The sequence below is a fragment of the Archocentrus centrarchus genome, chromosome 9 (genome assembly GCF_007364275.1).
Source record: "Archocentrus centrarchus isolate MPI-CPG fArcCen1 chromosome 9, fArcCen1, whole genome shotgun sequence".
Classification (NCBI taxonomy): Eukaryota; Metazoa; Chordata; class Actinopteri; order Cichliformes; family Cichlidae; genus Archocentrus; species Archocentrus centrarchus.
The window spans coordinates 10119538-10137928 of NC_044354.1; the positions used below are offsets into that span (position 1 = coordinate 10119538).

At 40.7% G+C, this 18391-nt stretch overlaps 1 protein-coding gene across 2 annotated transcripts in view; it reads left to right on the forward strand.

Moving 5' to 3' along the window:
• pde4d (phosphodiesterase 4D, cAMP-specific) overlaps nt 1-18391 on the forward strand; it is a 162147-nt gene that overhangs the window by 128174 nt on the left and 15582 nt on the right. For both annotated transcript variants that reach the window (XM_030737267.1, XM_030737268.1), the window contains exons 2-6: nt 5280-5471; nt 7881-7917; nt 8007-8083; nt 8457-8506; nt 12789-12901. In XM_030737267.1, the coding sequence (XP_030593127.1) occupies nt 5280-5471; nt 7881-7917; nt 8007-8083; nt 8457-8506; nt 12789-12901 (469 nt within the window). The remainder of the gene's footprint in view (nt 1-5279; nt 5472-7880; nt 7918-8006; nt 8084-8456; nt 8507-12788; nt 12902-18391) is intronic.

Consider the following 18391-nt stretch of genomic DNA (forward strand, 5'->3'; position numbering starts at 1 on the left):
AAACAGAGCCTCACTATCCTCAACTCAGCTTTATTATTTGTCAAAGACACTTGTGCACTGACCTCTTTCTTCAGTGCATCTCCTCACAGCTCTGTCACGTCATCTCCTGTGGTGTCTGTAATTGCTCAAGTGACCCAGGGCTAAAAATGAATGAGTCAGTGATCTATGCCATTTAGAGTGTGTGCCAGAGACAGACAGAGCATGAGAGAATGAAAGAATAGATGGAGACAAAAATGATGGAGAGCCAGACACTAAAAGAGAGAGGATAAAGGAGCCATGCAGTGTCCTCAGGCATATATGTGACCCAGCAGCATCTTGCAGTAGAAAGTCACAACAGCCAGTACTCATCTATCTCAGTGCCCTTAAAGTTAACATTTCTTGTTTTTAAATGGACCACTGCTTTGCTGCAGTCATTTGAAAGGTCTTTGGCAACAACACCCCCCTTCTTTTTCTGCAACCCAAACTCAAGCATGAAGCCTGTGAGAAACTTTGCTCCACATCATCTTGACTGCTCTTGTAACTGTGCACTGTTGTTGCCACAATTTGTTTAGGGTACTTTTAATATATTAGCAATCTTTTCTTTTCTTCTTTTTTTTTTTCTGTGAAGCAACTTCACACACCAGGCTGATATTGGGCTTTGATTGTATCAGCTGCCATCCATCCATCCATCTATCCATTGAACTTTAGGCAGCAAATCGTCCCTGACCTGGAGTGGGCACTCCACTCTTTTCCAGTTGAGGACCATGGCCTCAGATTTGGAGGTGCTAATTCCTGTACTCTGCTTCACACTGGAGTGGTTCACAAACGAGTGTGAAGCAACGAGTGTATAAACTCAAAGGAAAATATTGTCTTCATGGGTGGGCAGAGCTAGAGGCCACCTCCTGATGAAGCCAACAGAACAACATCATCTGTAAAAAAATAGAGATGAGATTCTGAGGCCACCAAGGCAGAAGTCTTCTTGGTTATGCCTTGAAAGTCTGTCCATAAAAATTATGAACAGAATCAAAGGGACAAAGGGCAGCCCTGGAGGAGTCCAACACCCACCAAAAATGAGTCCGAGCTACTGCTGCAGTCCAAAAAGTCTTTTTCCATGGCTTCACTGAACTGCTCGCACACCTGAGTCGTTGCTTCAGCCACCACCCAAGCTGTGTCCCACTTAACAGTACTCGTAAGCTGCCTTCGTAGTCCCACAGGAAAACCAAGCTTGATAGGACTTGGTTTGATGGCTCCCTTTACCTGGTTCAGGGATTACCACCACAATAGGCACCAACCACCTTGCAGTCACAGCTCAGTGTGGTGGCCTGAACAAAACTGCAATTGTTTGCAAGAAGTCTGCAAAATATATCCTTCTGATAGAAGGCATTTTATATAAATGTATTAACTTAACACAAAAAGGGTATCTTATGAAGTTTTGTTATAAATTTGTATATAATGTAAATCTATTTGCCATTTTGGCCACTTGTTAAGATTTTATTTAGGCTTTGAACCTATTCTATGCAGTGTTGGCACTTATTGAGGAATGTCATGATTTCTTTTTTCTTTTCTTTTTTTTTTTTTTTTGAAGTGAGCCGTTGTGGCCGTGTTCAAAAAAGGAAAAGTAAGTACAAAACTAGCCTGGACTCTATTATCTATTCTTCACTCCCTTATCCTCCTAAGATAGAAGGGATTGGTGAGGTGACTTTAAATCTTTTGATGTGGAACAAGATGTTAAAGACAAGTGTTATCCTTATGATGTTCTGCAGATGGGACATCTGGAACTCCATGAAGGAGCTCTCTGTCATCAATCAAATGTTTGCAGATCAAATGTTTGTTTCGTTGCCAAATATATCTTTGTTCTGGATCACTCCCTTTTTTGGTAAACAGAGGTTTGCTGCTGTCTTAGTCCTAAAGTAATGCACAGTTTACTGGCCTGTTTTTTACAGTAATTCTCATGTGTTCACTCATGCTTTGTTGTTGAATGTCACAAAATAGTCATAGGGGTGTTGACATTATTCTGTTTACTGAGTGGGGTACTGAGTCCACTGTGATATCATTGCCAATGCAATACTCCAGCAATCAAAATACAAGAATTCCTTCTGTCATTCCAGAAGAGGGTGTGCCTGCGGACACACAGTACACATACCCTCACACACTACGAGGGGAGTTACGTGGCTCAGGCCTTAGGTGAGAATCAGAGTAGACTGTGACGTCAAAGAAGGTGCGATAATGACTCGGTCGTTAAGCATATGCTGAGTTTTATGTTTCAACACTTTCACGGTGTCATCTATGTCCTGTTTGCACACATGATCCACACACCCATTAACACAGAGCAGCTGGAAAACGGACAGACTTGTGCAAGGAATGCCAACTTATCAGTCACTTGTGTGAGTATGTGTTTTCACACCTGCAGTGGAGAAAACAGATGGATTACCTGATGTGATAAGAGTGTGTGTGGAATGAGGGTTGTGTGTGTGAGTGAAGATAAAATGGGTTTAGAATGACACACTAAGTAGAGCAAGACTTTGGGACAGATGGGGATGATATGCAAGAGATTAAACAAGAGCTATAAGAGAGTGAGAGTGTGTGTGTGTGTGTGGTGGGGGTGGGGGTGGTAGTAATGATACATGTAGTCATGTACTGTACCATGACTACATGCTAGTTAGAAAAGGGGACAAGGATAATACTGTTGCCCTTTCCTCTGGCATAAGGCAGTATGCAAACTATCGGATTGCACATCAAAAGCTTGCATTTGTTTATCTGCAGCTATTTTGTGAGATTAGAGACATCATTTAGCCATTTAATTACTGTGGAAAATATGTCTGGTATGTCCTGTGTATTACCTTGGGTATCTGACCATTCAGATGCACAGATTGAGAAGGAACTGCACTACAAACTTCCTCTGCTTGATTATATTCCTATACCATGTATGGAATTCATACACTGTGCACTGAATGGGTGTCAGTGACACTTGGATTATAACATATGGATGGGAAGGAGAGAAAGTGAGTGGGGGAGAGTGAGAGAGAGAGATCATCTATAATGAATGGTCCTGGGAGTGTAAGGCTGAAATTTGGACTGTGTCAGCGATGGTGCTCTGTGGGAGGAAAACTCAGCATAATGACTTGTTCCTCCTCACAAAGTCCCACATGTCCACTACCAAAAAAATACAGATTTTTCCATTATAAAGTCATTAGATGTAGCTTTTAGGTCAGTGAGTTATCTGTTGCTTAAGATGTGAAATAACCTGCAGAAATCATACAAGGTTAGTAATTTTTCATTGTGTAGTGAGTAGGATTGTTTCGGTATTGGAACATGCTTTCTGCTCTGCGCAGGCATGCATTTTTGTACACTCGCAGCGTTCGCTCTGTTCTTGGACATCCTCTGCCCTTCCACATGGAAGGCAGTCCAGTACTGGCACCTATACCTTTGGCAGATTAAATCTGTGGTAGTTTTATTAGAGAGGATGCTGATAATCATGAGGATGATAATGATAGGGACGTCATTCCTATGTGCATTAAGTATCTTGCTGAGGGGGAATCCCCCCTGACCTTTGCATTTACACCTGACAGGATTATGGGAATGCTTAATAGCTGTAGCGACAAAGCAGAAATCCCCAGTGATAAGCGTTAGTCATCACCTGGGTGAACAATCACCTAGGAGACTAAGAAGCTCACCATGATATCCCAGCAGGAAATGGTGTCACTGGACACCAAGAAATACCTCTCAGCTATGAGTCAGTGGCATTATTAGAGCAGAGGTATTCCCTGTGGCTCTGTGCAGAGTTTAAACAAAGCTTTAATACATGTGGTTGTATGTAGATGGCTGTGTATCCTGCTACATTACTTGTTTACTGTTGATGATGTGCTAATTAGTCTGCCACCAATCATAATCAGCCAGATAAGATAAGTGACTGGCTCATTATAGTTATAATAGATGAAACTTATGAGTAATTTAACATCAGCCAGCAATGCATGAGTAGCGTGGCGCCTATGGTACTCACATGTTTATGGAGTAGACATGAGTTATTCTTTTTCAGAGCTCATCACCATGGATCATGGCTGAACCTCTGCTACTCCTAGAGAGTTGTGAAATGTCAAATGCAGCAAAGGAGAAAAACAGGGGATTGTGTGTTGAAGTATTCCTTTAAGAACACATTTTGTGTTGGTGGAGAGAGCACGTGTAAGAATATATGATGAATAATAGCATTATGTAATGTTGTGCTAATTAGCCATATGCTCCTGTTGCTTATGCATGTTTGCTGAGTGGAGCTGGTGAACACTTGTTAGGGCAAGCTAGTCTGGTCAAACCTGCTAATGCATAAGCTCATTCATGTAGAGTGACATGGAAATGCAGTTCATTTATGTTTATGTTTTCATTTATGTTCCAGTCATAAATTTAAAAAGTGATCTGGAAAAAGTATTAAAAAGAAAAAGGGGGACGCGATCGTGCTTGGGGTGAGAAGATTCTTTTTTTTTTTTTTTCTTATTCAGCTCTCCCTAAAAAAAAAAAGAAAAGACGTAACCACCAGGACATTTTTGAAGTGTTGAGCTGAGCGTTTTGGCTGTCGCCATCTTAACTTTTAAAACCAGCCATCACAAGTGTGGAGTAGATCTGATTGTGAAATCAAGGACATGTCAGTAGCAAAGTAGGCCAGCTGTAAAGGGTACCCTTCTTTACCGTGCTCATGGACACTAGAGCAGGGACCATAATATGTAAAATGATTATTATATTGCATTCAGTAAGTCTTTACTTAAGTCTTTAATCAAAGGGAGCAAAGGCTGGTTTTCTCATTGACTTACCTCCTGCCTCCTGCTGGCCATCAGAAAGAATGCAGGTTTAAGGCACCTCACATTGACTTTACTTTTCACACCTGGGAGCTAAGTTCTACTTTTATATACAGTCTATGGTATAAAACAAAACCATGGAAAAATAGCCAGGTATAAACCTATCCATAGATTTGGGGAACTGTAAGCACACACACACACACACACACACACCCAAAACTGGTGGATGTGAGAGCCTGGTGCTGCAATGGAAACAGTAGGCATGTGATTTTAGTGAATATGCGAGTAAGCTGTGAAGTCATCAGCATCACTAACCTGTGCATAAAGGCTGTGTTTTAAGCAGGCGTAGATATATGGCTTTTATTCTGAAAACACAGTTTTATTCCTTCCCTCATTGTTTTTCACTATTGAAAAAATATTGGAAGTTTTGCTTGACCCGTCAGTGTTAAAGTTCTCAGTTTATAAGATCAAACATTTTTTTCTGATATTTGTCCCCTTCTCATTATCTAATTACAGTTTCGATGTGGACAATGGCACATCATCAGGTCGAAGCCCCCTGGATCCAATGGCCAGCCCGGGCTCAGGCCTCATCCTGCAGGCCAATTTTGTCCACAGCCAACGGAGAGAGTCATTCCTCTACCGCTCTGACAGCGACTATGACCTCTCACCCAAGTCTATGTCGCGAAACTCCTCCATTGCCAGTGACATGTGAGTACATGTGGTATCTTTTGCTTCCACCTCAGCTTTCATAAAATGCACCCTAATCCTGTTATGATGAATTTCTTCTTCTTCTCGTAACCTGTGCCATGGCTTGACGTTTATACAGTAGAAACAGGCCAGTAGGATTTGGGGTTAGTAAGGTAACTTGAATTTTAAACTTTTGCAGGGTTATGTTAGTTTACTTCCTACTGAGTTATATAATGATGATAACTCAAACATCACAGGCATCAGGGAACATTATATAAAACCATCACAGACTGACCAGTCAATTCTCTGGAAAATGGCAGTACAATTTCTAGAAGGTCCTGAGGAGCTCAGTGCATGGGTAGTATGACTGCCTCCAGTTTTAAAGCAATATGGATTCTCAGCCATTGTTCCAGCTGAAGGAATAAGACTAAACATGTCTTTCACACCTTTTGAGTGCATATAAGCCACACATTTAATGGAATACACAGTTGTAATTACAGCCATATCTTCTTGTGCTTTAATGACAGGGCAGAATCTGCAGTTTTTCATAGGCATTCCATTCTGGCTTTGGCTGCAGCAGCATCTGTCTTGCTTTTGGCCTGTATTTATATTTTAAATTTGTCATACTGTTCTTATATTTAAGTTTTTTCTTCTTGTGAGAAATGTGCAGCTGTCTGTGTCTGTGATTGGTCATCTGCTGACAGTGCCAGGTTTTTTTTACGTGAACGCACTCAAAGCTAAACTCAAAAATTTTGGAATGACTTACTGTGTTTATAAGCAGTGTCACGGTCACTGTGACTGCTTAGCCTTGTTGCAGCTGTTAGGCTTAGTGGAGCCATGTAACAGAAAGCTGTCCTGGGTACGTTGAACTTGCTTTGTAATACAGACCCCAGGTCTTTAAGCGTCCATCCTTTGGACCTTGTGGAACGTGCGCATGGCCTGCAGCTGATTCTGGTGTTATATCTATTCTTAGCCACAACCAGCAACAAAAGAGGGTACAGTGTGACAAACAGTTCACAGGCATCCATCCATGTGTATTTTCTGAAGTTATTGGTTTATGTCTCATAAAGATAATAAAAAGGATTTGTGCACTGAAATTCATGTGTTTACTTTTATGAGTTTGTTTTAATCACCCTTGATTATCTGCAGCTGTAGCAAAGAACTCAGACTTCAGAGTCAAATCAACTGGTATCTTCAGGGTCAGAGTATATATTGATAGCTCTTTCCCATTTCCCACACATCGGTGGCTATCCAGTTACATGTACTGTACACTTTGTGCTACAGGAAATAAAAATATTGACAAAAAAATGAGCATTTCGATCTGCCTGAAGGAAAGATAAATAGACGAAAGGATGAATAATGGCATGCTGCAGCAACCTTAGACCTTTTTCTTGCTGCTGCTTTTTGCTCTGTAGTATAACACCAGTGATCATTATCCAGTTACCATGTTTTAAAAGAAATGTGCATGCCTCATTCTTTCACATCTTACAGAATAAAATTAGTAAGTACAATAAGAGCTTTATGAAATTCTTAATAGCATAACTTCACAAGTCAAGGGAAGGAAATTAATTTGACTTCTGAAGTTCAGAACTCTCCAGAAATTTTAGGGAAACTGAAAATTAAAACTTACTAACTTCTTACCCTAAATCTGTGTCCAGAGTTTCTAGTTTGTTCTACGAAACTCTTTTGACTTTCATGATACTCACATGCTGGTGGGTGTGTGCAGAGCAGTAAAGCAAAGAGGCTCTGTGACACTAACCATCACCTGAAGCTGTTGACAGTGTTCACATAACTTGGAGGTCAGCGGGGTACTGAGTCAAAGTTTACTGATTAAATTTATTTTACCTCGGTTGACTGAGAAATCCTTTTCGCTCCCTTAACAATGTTCACTGACGTGTCCTCGAGGAAGGCTCATAAACCTCAGCTCCAGGAGCCGTGTGTGTAGCAGCAATAAAAAAACAGGGTAATCAGTGGAGACAAAACAGAAATGTGCTTAGCCGACTTTTAACTGGATAAATAAAAGTAAATGCATGGAACAAAACTTGCCTGAGCCCTAAAGGTATAGTTTAGGGCAAAGAAAGGGAAGGAAGATGGATAAAGAGGTGCAAAAACAGCTTGCATATTTTACAGTATCTGTGCCGTGAGAATAGTTTTTGTAGTTTTTGGTAGTTACTGGAAATGTCTTAGAGCTACCTTAGGTGTACAGTGACATATCCAACAATAAAGCGCTCCAGTTCTCTCACTGAAGCCTGAAAGTGGTATGAAACTATTGAACACTGTGACATATGGCCTCCACTGGTGACTGATTTCTAAACAGAAAGACAGAATCAAGGAAATGGATCAGATGAGCACACCCTCCTGCTGTTGAATGTCCATATGCTGTGGACCTGCATCTAACATAAATCTCTCCACTCTCTGTGTTTCTTCCAGTCATGGTGACGACATGATTGTAACCCCCTTTGCACAGGTGAGCACTTGTGGCAGTTTTTGTTATAATGTCATGATGTTTTATATATTGCCATAATGTGATGTTCAACTCTATCATGTCGCCCTCAGGTTCTCGCCAGCTTGAGAACTGTACGAAACAACTTTGGTGCATTAACTAACCTACAACAAGACAGAGCATCCAATAAGTAAGTTAGCAAGACTATTAAGCTTTACTGAAATTAAATGTAGTGAGAGAACTCTAATACACCGATAGTCAATGTGACCAGCGTACAACATCTGATCAGTCACCTTGATTCTTGTGCTGCGCCGCAAGTGGCAATAATTTCAAGTCATTCACATCCTGCACCTGCCTGCACTGTCTCCAGTGCGCACGTATTGTTGGGCTTTGCTCGCCCTCTGCTGTTCATATTGAGTACTACAACAACAGTGTCAGGAACCCTCTGCCACAGAAATGAGCAAAAAGAGATGATGCTTCCTTACTGTTAGGGTTTCATCTAAAATATTTTAAAGTTAATAACTGACTGTTTTGTGTGTCTGTTTTTTTTTCCGCCATGGCAGGAGATCACCCATGTGTAACCCACCACCTATCACCAAGACCACCTTCACAGGTAGGTGGAAGAGTGGCATGGCATGATGACCTCTGACTACTGTGTGTGTACATGTGTACATGTGTGATAATGGTTTGCAGCACACTATAATGCAGTGGTAAGCGGTTGTTGGAGAATTTATCTTGCTTTGGCACACAGGGAGCTCTATTGTAGAAGTGGATGATGAATAACAGCAGTAAAACACAAATATAATGACTTAAAATATGTCATAAATAACTTATTAAATGTCTATAAACTACTGGTAAATTCTAAACAGAACTAAAAAAAAAGTCGTACCAAATTTTTAGTAGTGGCTGCATCCTCTCCTGATGTGTTTCTTAAAACTGCAGGTTAAATAGATTACGCTAATATAAAGGATGCACCATTGTTATTGTGGCTCTTTTAAAAAAAAAAAAAAACTTAAAATGCTAGCGTGATAATGATGAAGGGCTAGAAAAGACACACATGCTATACAGTGAGCCAAATATGTGCAACAATACAAATATGGAAGGCATACTTTGCAGAGATTTTATTCACAGCAAAAATAATTAGATGGTTAAATATTACGGTGAAGTGTTTGCTTTTATTTGGTAATACGTCTTTATTCTAAGAATCACTTAACTGCCATGAAGCTGTAACAGAACTCTGTTCCCGTAATGGATTAACATGTTTTGTGTGTGTGTGTGTGTGTGTGTGTGTGTGTGTGTGTGTGTGTGTGTGTGTGTGTGTGTGTGTGTGTGTGTGTGTGTGTGTGTGTATAATAGTAATACTTTTCTTGGATAACCTAATGTGTTGAACACACTGGACAGATACCCTTGACTGCACAGACTGTCTGGTCTGCTTCAAGTGTTCTTGTTGTGAGGAGGACATGACACAGACAGTATTAGACTTGCCCTTGACAGTCACTTTGCTTTCTAGCAGTGTCAATGGCTCCAACCTAGCTTGTGTTTGCAGGAGAGACCAAATAACCTTCACCATTAATAAATAATTTCACTGTGCATTGTTCAGTAAAATGATCATGAGCGCATGCACGCGCAGCGCGCGCGTGCACACGCACACACACACACACACACACACACACACACACACACACACACACACACACACACACACACACACACACACACACACACACACACACATATTTAAAGGACAACAAAAACATTTTGTTTTCTTTATAATTAAAAACAAATACTCAGTACCAAATTTGCTTTCTTCTGTATTTGTGGGTGATCTTTACAAACATCAAAATCAAATTCTTGAGACTTACTAACCTGCTTATATATGAAGACCCACTGACATTGTGCTATATTTAGAAAATAATCTGGTGCACAGCCATTATAGGCACTGCCATAAACTGGTGACAGCTGTGAGTCATGAGCATAATTATTTGAGAGTATTGACTGATACTTTTAACGCAAAGGCTTATTGAGCCTGCAACAAGTCATTTTGCTAGAGAAAGACAATAAAGGGAGTATAATTAAAATTAAGTCAGTAAATCAGTCAACGAGAAGATGTTGGTCAATAAAAGTGAGATTGCATGTATCGTTCTCTGTCTTTCCATCTTCAGCTTCCTGCCCCTTCCTCCTGCTTGTCAGAGCTTTTTTCCTGTTATCTGAAAGATGCACTAATAGTTCTTTGACCTTTAACCTGTTGTGGGTGAGAATAGTTCCTGGTTAAAGCAAGTGGAGAGATGCTGATGTCACTAATCTTTCCACATAAGACTTGCAGAGTAACAGGGTTACAAATCAAAGTTTCAAGCAATGTATGCAGACAATATTTTGCATAATCAATCCAAAATGAACTTTTAGGCACTCTGTTGACTAAGGTGAGCTTAAAGAGATGGACATGTCACTCTCCAATATTCGGCACAGTAAGCTGACTAAAGATGATCAGTTAACAAGCAGTTCTAAGCATTTTATGAGAATTTATAGATCATGTTGTTGGTTGTATTTATTTTAATTGTTCGTTTTGCCATATGAAACTATTTCCTATTTAAGATCAAAGACTTTGGCCTGATACGTTATAAAATAACATCAAAACTGATGCTGAACTAAGTGTTACAAGATCTATTGTTGTTTTTCAAGACTTGTGTTCTCCCCTTCCTCCCGATCTCTGTGTTTTCCTTCTTTTTCCTCCTTTGCTGCTCCTCTTCCTCTCTCATCCTCTCCCGCTCCAACTTCACCATCAAGCTGTTCCGGTACATAGTTTGGCTGCAGCCCTGCGTCTGTGCAGCAGAGTGGCCTCTCTGAGCGCCGGTGTCTGATGTCGCACTAAGCATGAGAAGAATGTCATTGACGTCAGTGCAGTTGCTGTCAGAAAGAGTAGCACCCCAGCCACTGACACCACACCAGAGAGAGAGAGAGAGAGACAGAGAGAGAGAAAAGGAGACCGAGGGAAAGAGAAGCGAGAGACAAAAAAAAAGGAGAGAGACAAAGAGAGGAAGGGTAATCAGTAAAGAAGTGTGGGAGAGGAAGGGGACTAATGGAAGTAGGATGGGAAAGATTTGTCAAAGACAAAGAAGTGGGATAGGGGTTGAGGTCACAAAAAGGCAATGTTGTACAAAAAACAGACTTGCATGGTAACAGTATGCATCTCTCCAAATATAAAGCATAACATCATAATATCATTTATTTTTCTTGTCCTACTCGTGCAGTTGAGAGCTATAAACTTGGAAACTAAGTTAAATGTGTATATTTATATCAGTAAAGCCAATATGAAGACAGTACAGTGTTCCCCAAAGGCTTTAAAACACTTTAAATGCTTCCTACAAATGTTAAGCTGATATGGCATTATGAAATTAAATTTAGTCCTCGTGTGTTTTAATCTGCTGCTGCTTTGTCTGTGTAACTGAATTATAGCTTAAGTGACCCCCCCCCCCCCCCACATCACAGATCACATTGCATTAAATCCCTGTGTGCTTTCCCAAATTAGTCAAGGCATCAATATTAATTGGCTTCTGACAAGGTGACATTTTCTGTTAACATAGGCTGACTTTGAGAGAGGCACGTCTTCGATTTCAAACAAAAAGAAAAGGATACTGTGATGTCGGGCTTGTGACGCTAAACCTCTGCCATCTTTACCATATGGTCAGCCATCTATTTGTTTACCTCTCCCTTTTGGTGTATTTGTATGCTGAACACATATTGGCATGCATACGCACACAGTATAGGGAGCTCCCAGCTCTGGCTTCTCTCCTCCAGCAGTCCAGTCCATGTTTTGTTGATCTCCCTTCCCATCCACAGTGCGGTCCTCTCAGGCTTTAGGTACAGCTTGGGGAGAGCAGCACGTTTGGCTACCAGGGACGCTGAAGCAACAGCAGCCCACCCCCTATACACACACAGCATCCATAGGAAACACTATCCAGCGCGCACATACAGCGCTGGATTATACCCTTTGCTTCCCGGATACCATGGATGCTTTCATTGGCAGAGAGGCTAAGGAGACAAACACATGATGTGTTATGGTTAGCATTTCGTCTGGTGTGAGTGTGCATGTGTATGCATGTGTGTGTCGGTTGGTGTCTGTGTGTTTGTGTGTGTGAGATGTATTTCTTAACCATGTCAACACGCTGTAAACGATCCCATGTTTGTTCCATGCTGGACAGTACTGACATGGATCTTGCCTGGTTCTGAGCCTCTCACTGGCTCCTCTTTTCCATCATCCCTGTCTTCGCTCCATCCCTCCTATGGCAGACATGGGCCTGCTAAGCAGACTGTTGTTCATCTTGCTACATGACTGGAATTATACTTCTCTTATGAATCATAGAGTAAACCCTATACACCCAGATCACTGAGTAGAATATGTGTGCTGTGTATGGGTGATAGTGTGTGAGTCTGTTTTTCTGCTGTTGTTCCCTTTGCTCTGTGGTTTATGTCTGTATTCTCTGCCGTGGTTTCTGTACTGTTAACAAGCATCTGGACACACTGAATTGACTCAGGGTGGCCGTTTGCCATCCATCTTTTACAACGGTACTCCCAGGGATTGTATCTGACTTAAAAAGAAGAATCTGGGAACTGTGGGACTGCAGTGAAGGATACTTTTCTCCAAGGGACTCAATGAGCTTTGCTACAGCTGACCTCTGCTCATCTGTGGGTTAGGATACGGGACATAAAGGCCCTACTCCCACACCCTCCCCCCCCACAGGTGGCTCACCTGTCCAGTATGAAGAGTCACCCATGTGTCTACTCGGGGTATCCCAGCTTAGCTGTTTGTGGGGTGGGAGACCCCGGGCCTGGACCGTCCACTAGCCCTCTGAAGCGGGCCCTTACTGATCCCTTGCCCTCCTGTCTTGCCCCTGCAGAGGAGGCCTACCAGAAACTGGCCACTGAGACCCTGGAGGAGCTGGACTGGTGCCTGGACCAGTTGGAGACCCTGCAGACGAGACACTCAGTCAGTGAGATGGCTTCAAACAAGGTGAGAACTACAAAGTTTTTTTGTTTGTTTGTTTTTTTTGGTTCATTGTGGCATTGGTTGTTAGTATTGATAGTTTGTTTTTTGTTTTCTTTTTAGACTTCAGTTTCATAGTTGCTGTAATAGCTCTGTTATGTTGAAGTTGCTTCAAGGGATTCCCCATAGTGGGGTTTTGTTATTTTGTTTGTTTTTTGGCTTTTGAGCAAAATAAATTGCAGTGCTGGTGCTATGTGGAACATGCAACACACTGTATGTGCAGAACTGTATTTAAAGTTGCACTTTTACAAATATCTACAGTATATACAGAGTTTCCTGCAGGTTGAAAATGAAGAATGGAAGGATAAAAAATGTGACACACAAGTTGACTTCTTAACAGAACCGTGTTTTATTTTATATAGATTTTTTGTTTGTTTGTTTTTTAAGAAATTGTGTAGCACAGGTTTTATAAGAGGTTTCAGTCAATGCACGCTGGTATTTCCATCTATCCAGCTTTTAAAAAAAGAAATGTAAAAATATAAAGATATTTTTACCCTTCTCTGATATACAGTTGTATTCTGTAAATTTTAAATGCAGTAATTTTATTTATATATATATATATATATATCACTACTTTAACTGACAACTAGCAAACAATGGTAAGATGCAATCACAGGCTGTTGATTTAATTGATTTCAAACATTACTGTAACTCCTTTGTCTTTGGCCCTCCCAATCCCTAATAAATTTGCCATATCCTTATGAACCCACTGGGGAAGCAGCATTGTAGAAACTTGATGCTTCTCTAGTCATTTTTTTTTTTTTTTGGTTGCTCTATATGCTGTTTGAGTATGTGTTTTAATGTCTTTCTCAGCAGTCATCAAAGCGCACATTGGACTGTTTATGTTGTATTGTCTATGTATGTTAGTGATAGCATCGTCATGCAGGCAAGGAGTTTTGGTGTAAGCATGCTCAGTTGCTTTGTGTGTGTGTGTGTGCGTGTGCGTGTGTGTGACAGAGAGAGTGTGGAAGGAGGCTGCCTTGCTGCTCTGAATGCTGATCAGCTCTGGGCTGTGGTGATGTCACACACTGTGATGTCACACGAGGTGGGATGAACTAAGAGGAGAGACAGACAAAGGAATCACACAAAAGCACAGGTTCACCTCTGATGTTAGCATGATCACACACATCAACCTTGCACATCTGTCTCATTTAAATGTTACAAAAATATTTGTTTTTGTTTTCTTTAAAGAAAAAAGAAAACCGTAACGTTCTCCTTTACCAGCACAGCTATCTTTGGTTGTCATGGCAACAGCCACAGGCTCAGCCACCCTGCTATCTCACTCCAGCAACACACACACACACACACACACACACACACACACACACACGGACAGACAAAGACATCACATGTAATACATTCGCTACATCTCCCACACATAGCCATTACTTTGTGTCTGTAGCGTGCTCAACGGTATCCTTTGCTCATCAGTGAGATCAAAAAGAAACAAAAAATGTTATTCACTTGAGGAAAATTGAATTAAATTACTGCAAAATCACTTTTTCTCTCAGTATTTGGGAACATTTCTGTGAAAACTGACCACCCATAAAGTATAGTTCCTTGTGTTTTCCCCATTCATCAGTTCTGACCCAAATCAGGTTATGAGATATTCTGGTAAAATAATGCATTTCACCTCAGAATATCAGTATTCTCAAGGTTACTCGGTTAGGCTCTGGGGCTGCTATAACGGTAGGTTAGGCAAGGTCAGTTTGCCCTACGGCTTACTGCCTATCTTCTTATTGCACATTCACACAGTAGCTAAAATACACAGTACACGCCCAGTGTACACTTCACTAAATGAAACAAGTTGTTCACAATTGTAACACCTTCTTTTGAGGTAACACTGGCGGCCTCTCTGCGGGTTCTAGTCTAGGATGCTTCTGTGGTTACATTGTCATCCTTTGTGTGAGATTGTGTTTCCAGAAATTTTTGCTCGGCTGGACAAGTTTGATTAGGGTGCACCTTCAAAGTGTGGCCATTTTCTGATTTAGCTTTTTAGAGCAAAGTGTGTGAGATACCAGGTTGCCACGCTTGGATGTTCAGGCCCTTTCTTTTTTATCGAAAACAGAAACTGTCTTAACTTATTCCCCCTTGGACGCCTACTAGGGGTAACTCTTGTTTCTCTCTTCTGAACCGAGCAGTTTTTGTCATATTTCAGGCCTGCTTCCAGAACAAAATGACTGGGTGTGCATCAGAAGTTAGTGAGGGTGATTGCTGCCTTTACAGCTTACTAGGGCCACCCTTGGAAAAACCCATAACCTGTTCTGATGGTTGTCAAACCACGTCTTCATTGATATGTATTGAGGTGTCAAAACTCATCATTGAGGTTACAGGGGAGGCTGTCAAATGTTGTCTTTATGGGGAATGAGTTAAGACTGCTGTGTTTTGGTTGTGTCGTGATCTCACCTTTGGATCTTCTGACATGTGGAAAGTGACTCATTAAAACTTTATTTCTGTCCTTCTGACGTCATTATTTTTAGTAAGTCTGATTCATTTGCAGTGTGGCTGGCGTGACACCTGAGTTGTTTGGATTGTTTTGTCCCACCAGTGTCACTTTTATTTTTAACCTAACCCTGAAAGGTTTAGCTTGTTTTTTCTGCAAATTTGTATCATCCATTTTCATAACGACTCTCTAATGGTTGCATTTGTTTATTATTAGTGGCATTCTTTGTTGCAGCATTGATAAAGTAAATACCCTTTCAAGGTGACATAAAGGTCTTTAATATAGACCTGTGCTAATCTATGCTTTTCCTGATTTTTCTGTCATATGTGTACACTGTTACAACAATAGATGCTGAAACATGGCCAAAGTGTCAAATAATGAGGTCAACATATGCACAAGTACAACCAGCGACCCAAAAGCTCAGGCTTTTGTTCCAGAGCAGTAACTGACTATAGCTCCTATATTTTTAAATTCTTAAATGCCTGCTTTTGATATTTACCAGTTTTCAGCTAATGTTTCTTAGCAGCTCGTTTCAAGAGAGCAAGAGGTTCTTTTACATTACGCCTTGTTTAGCAGTCTCACAAAACTGATCTGAAATCTCTGCAAGGAGGGGTTTCAGTTAGAGCTTTCACTTTTCTGAATGAGATGTTGCATCTCTTTGCTGTACTCAGGTCTTGTTAATGCTCTCCCACAAACTGTCTTGTACTTAAAAGTTAGATCTACTTCGGTGAGGAGCACTTGATGTTGGGTCATCATTCCTTTGCTGACCTGTTAGTCTTACACATGCATGTCAGAGTCATTCTTCAGTCGCTGATCTAGTGGCTGGGTCTTTTTGCTTTTGCATTTTGTTGTTGCTATTATTAGTTTTTGCAGGTATACCTTATATTTTAAATAGTAAATGTACTAGTGTTTGTATAGAGCTCTGCTGTTCATACAGCACTTTTCTCTATGCCTTTAAGAGCCTTTTCTATAATCGTGTAAATTATCTTGTCCAGGCCACTTTCACATGTGGGCTGGAGGAGCCGGGAATCAAACCACCAAACTTTTTATTACCATTAAGCTGTTTAGAGCCTTCCTACATATGGATTTCATTCTCAGTGTCTTCATGTGTATCATGAATGGGTGACAGACCTATTTCACTGAAAACAGTAGCAACAATTAGTGTTCCTGCTCCCTCTGCGGAGAGGGGGCGTCTGCTGCCTGAATAAATGCAGAATGTGAGAAATGGTTAAAAAAACAAAAAAAAGCGTTGATCTGGAGGTGTCATGAGCTATATATACAGCAGGAACAGATATTTTTGGTCACAACACACATCTAAGCTTGGTGTGACACTTTCCAATTTTTACCCAGTAGTTTGTGTTCACACCTCTTGGCTAAGCTATTGCTTTGTGTGTGTGTTTGTGTGACAGCGAGAGGGAGTTTGTGTGGATTGGTGAGGTGTTAGTGGGCGTTGTGTACAAGTCCACCTGGGAGGAAACTGTGTGTGTGTGTGTGTGTGTGTGTGTGTGTGTGTGTGTGTGTGTGTGTGTGTGTGTGTGTGTGTGTGTGTGTTGTGTGTGTGTGTGTGTGTGTGTGTGTGTGTGTGTTGGGCCTGTGCTGGCCTGCTTGGATGTGAGTCAATGAAAGCAACTGGATCTCAGTTAGCTGCTGGTCTCATCTGCTCTAGTATAGCTGCAAATTGCTCACAGTGCCAGGCTAGCTCTAGAGGTGGGGTGTAAAGTAATCGGAGACAGGTTTGGTCCCTTTTCAATCAATGTAAACACTCAACACATGCACATATGTGCATTTACACACACTGGTTCATAGGCTGTAGCAGCTGTGTGTGTGTGTGTGTGTGTGTGTGTGTGTGTGTGTGTGTGTGTGTGTGTGTGTGTGTGTGTGTGTGTGTGTGTGCGTGCGTGCGTGCAAGTTTCAGTATTCCTGATTGTGGATAAAATGAAAAGCATAATTTTTTAAAATTTTATAGATTTTTTTTTGGTTGCATTTGTTATTGTAATTTTATGTTCTGTTTGTTAATGCTCCCCATCATTACTGTGCTTAATCACTGATGCATTTTAATCTTGACTGTTGCTTTCTGTGGTTCTAAGTTGGATGGACTTTTAATCATTACCACCATTACTGCAATATTTATCAGTAAAGCTGTAATATCAAAACTTTCACACAGCCTCAAATGGGAATATTGATGTTTTTGATCTGATGTTTTTGGATCAGTTCCTGAACAAACCTTTTTCTTTTCTTTTTTTAAATAAACCAAAGTAAACACATTTATGACCAAAGTTTAGTTCTGCTCTTGTGAGAAATGTCCCCTGGCTAAATATAATATAATAATATACTTTGGCAGGCCAGTTTTTATAAAAGTATCACAGTTCAGTATCTTTCCACACTTGTAATTAGAAGACTCAGTCAAATGATTACTTTACTTTACAAATTTAATATCACTAATTGTGGTAGGTGCCCTGCACATTTTAATTGCAGTGATCTGCAAACAGCTCTCCTTCAGTGCCTTTGGAGAATTTTAAGCTTAATTATCAGGTATATTTTAGAGCCTTGTAATGATTTTAAATCTTTTCATTGTTATATTGTTGGTGATTTGACTTGGCATGGGTTTTCTGTGTTGTAAAATGGGTAGTTATTAGGTTTGAATTTAAGACTTGGGATTATCTGATGGCAGATAGTTAAATGATGCTGGTCAGTAACATTAAAAATGACTGATGCAAACATCAAATGCACTGTGCTCATCAAGTGTTGTGTAGATATGCACACTGTCATTTCAGTTTACTTCTTAGGAGGTGTTTCGCACTGCTTCTGACAGAAAAACAAAAAGTCTTTGTTAAATAAGGTTTGAGCTTTTGCTTTCAACTAAAGCAACAATCTCTTCAGCTCATGGACACACACACACACACACACACACACACACACACACACACACACACACACACACACACAGCAGCCTGTGGGACTACAGCACTTTCAGTTTCTGTCCTATTGAGCCCACTTCAGATAACTGTGACGCT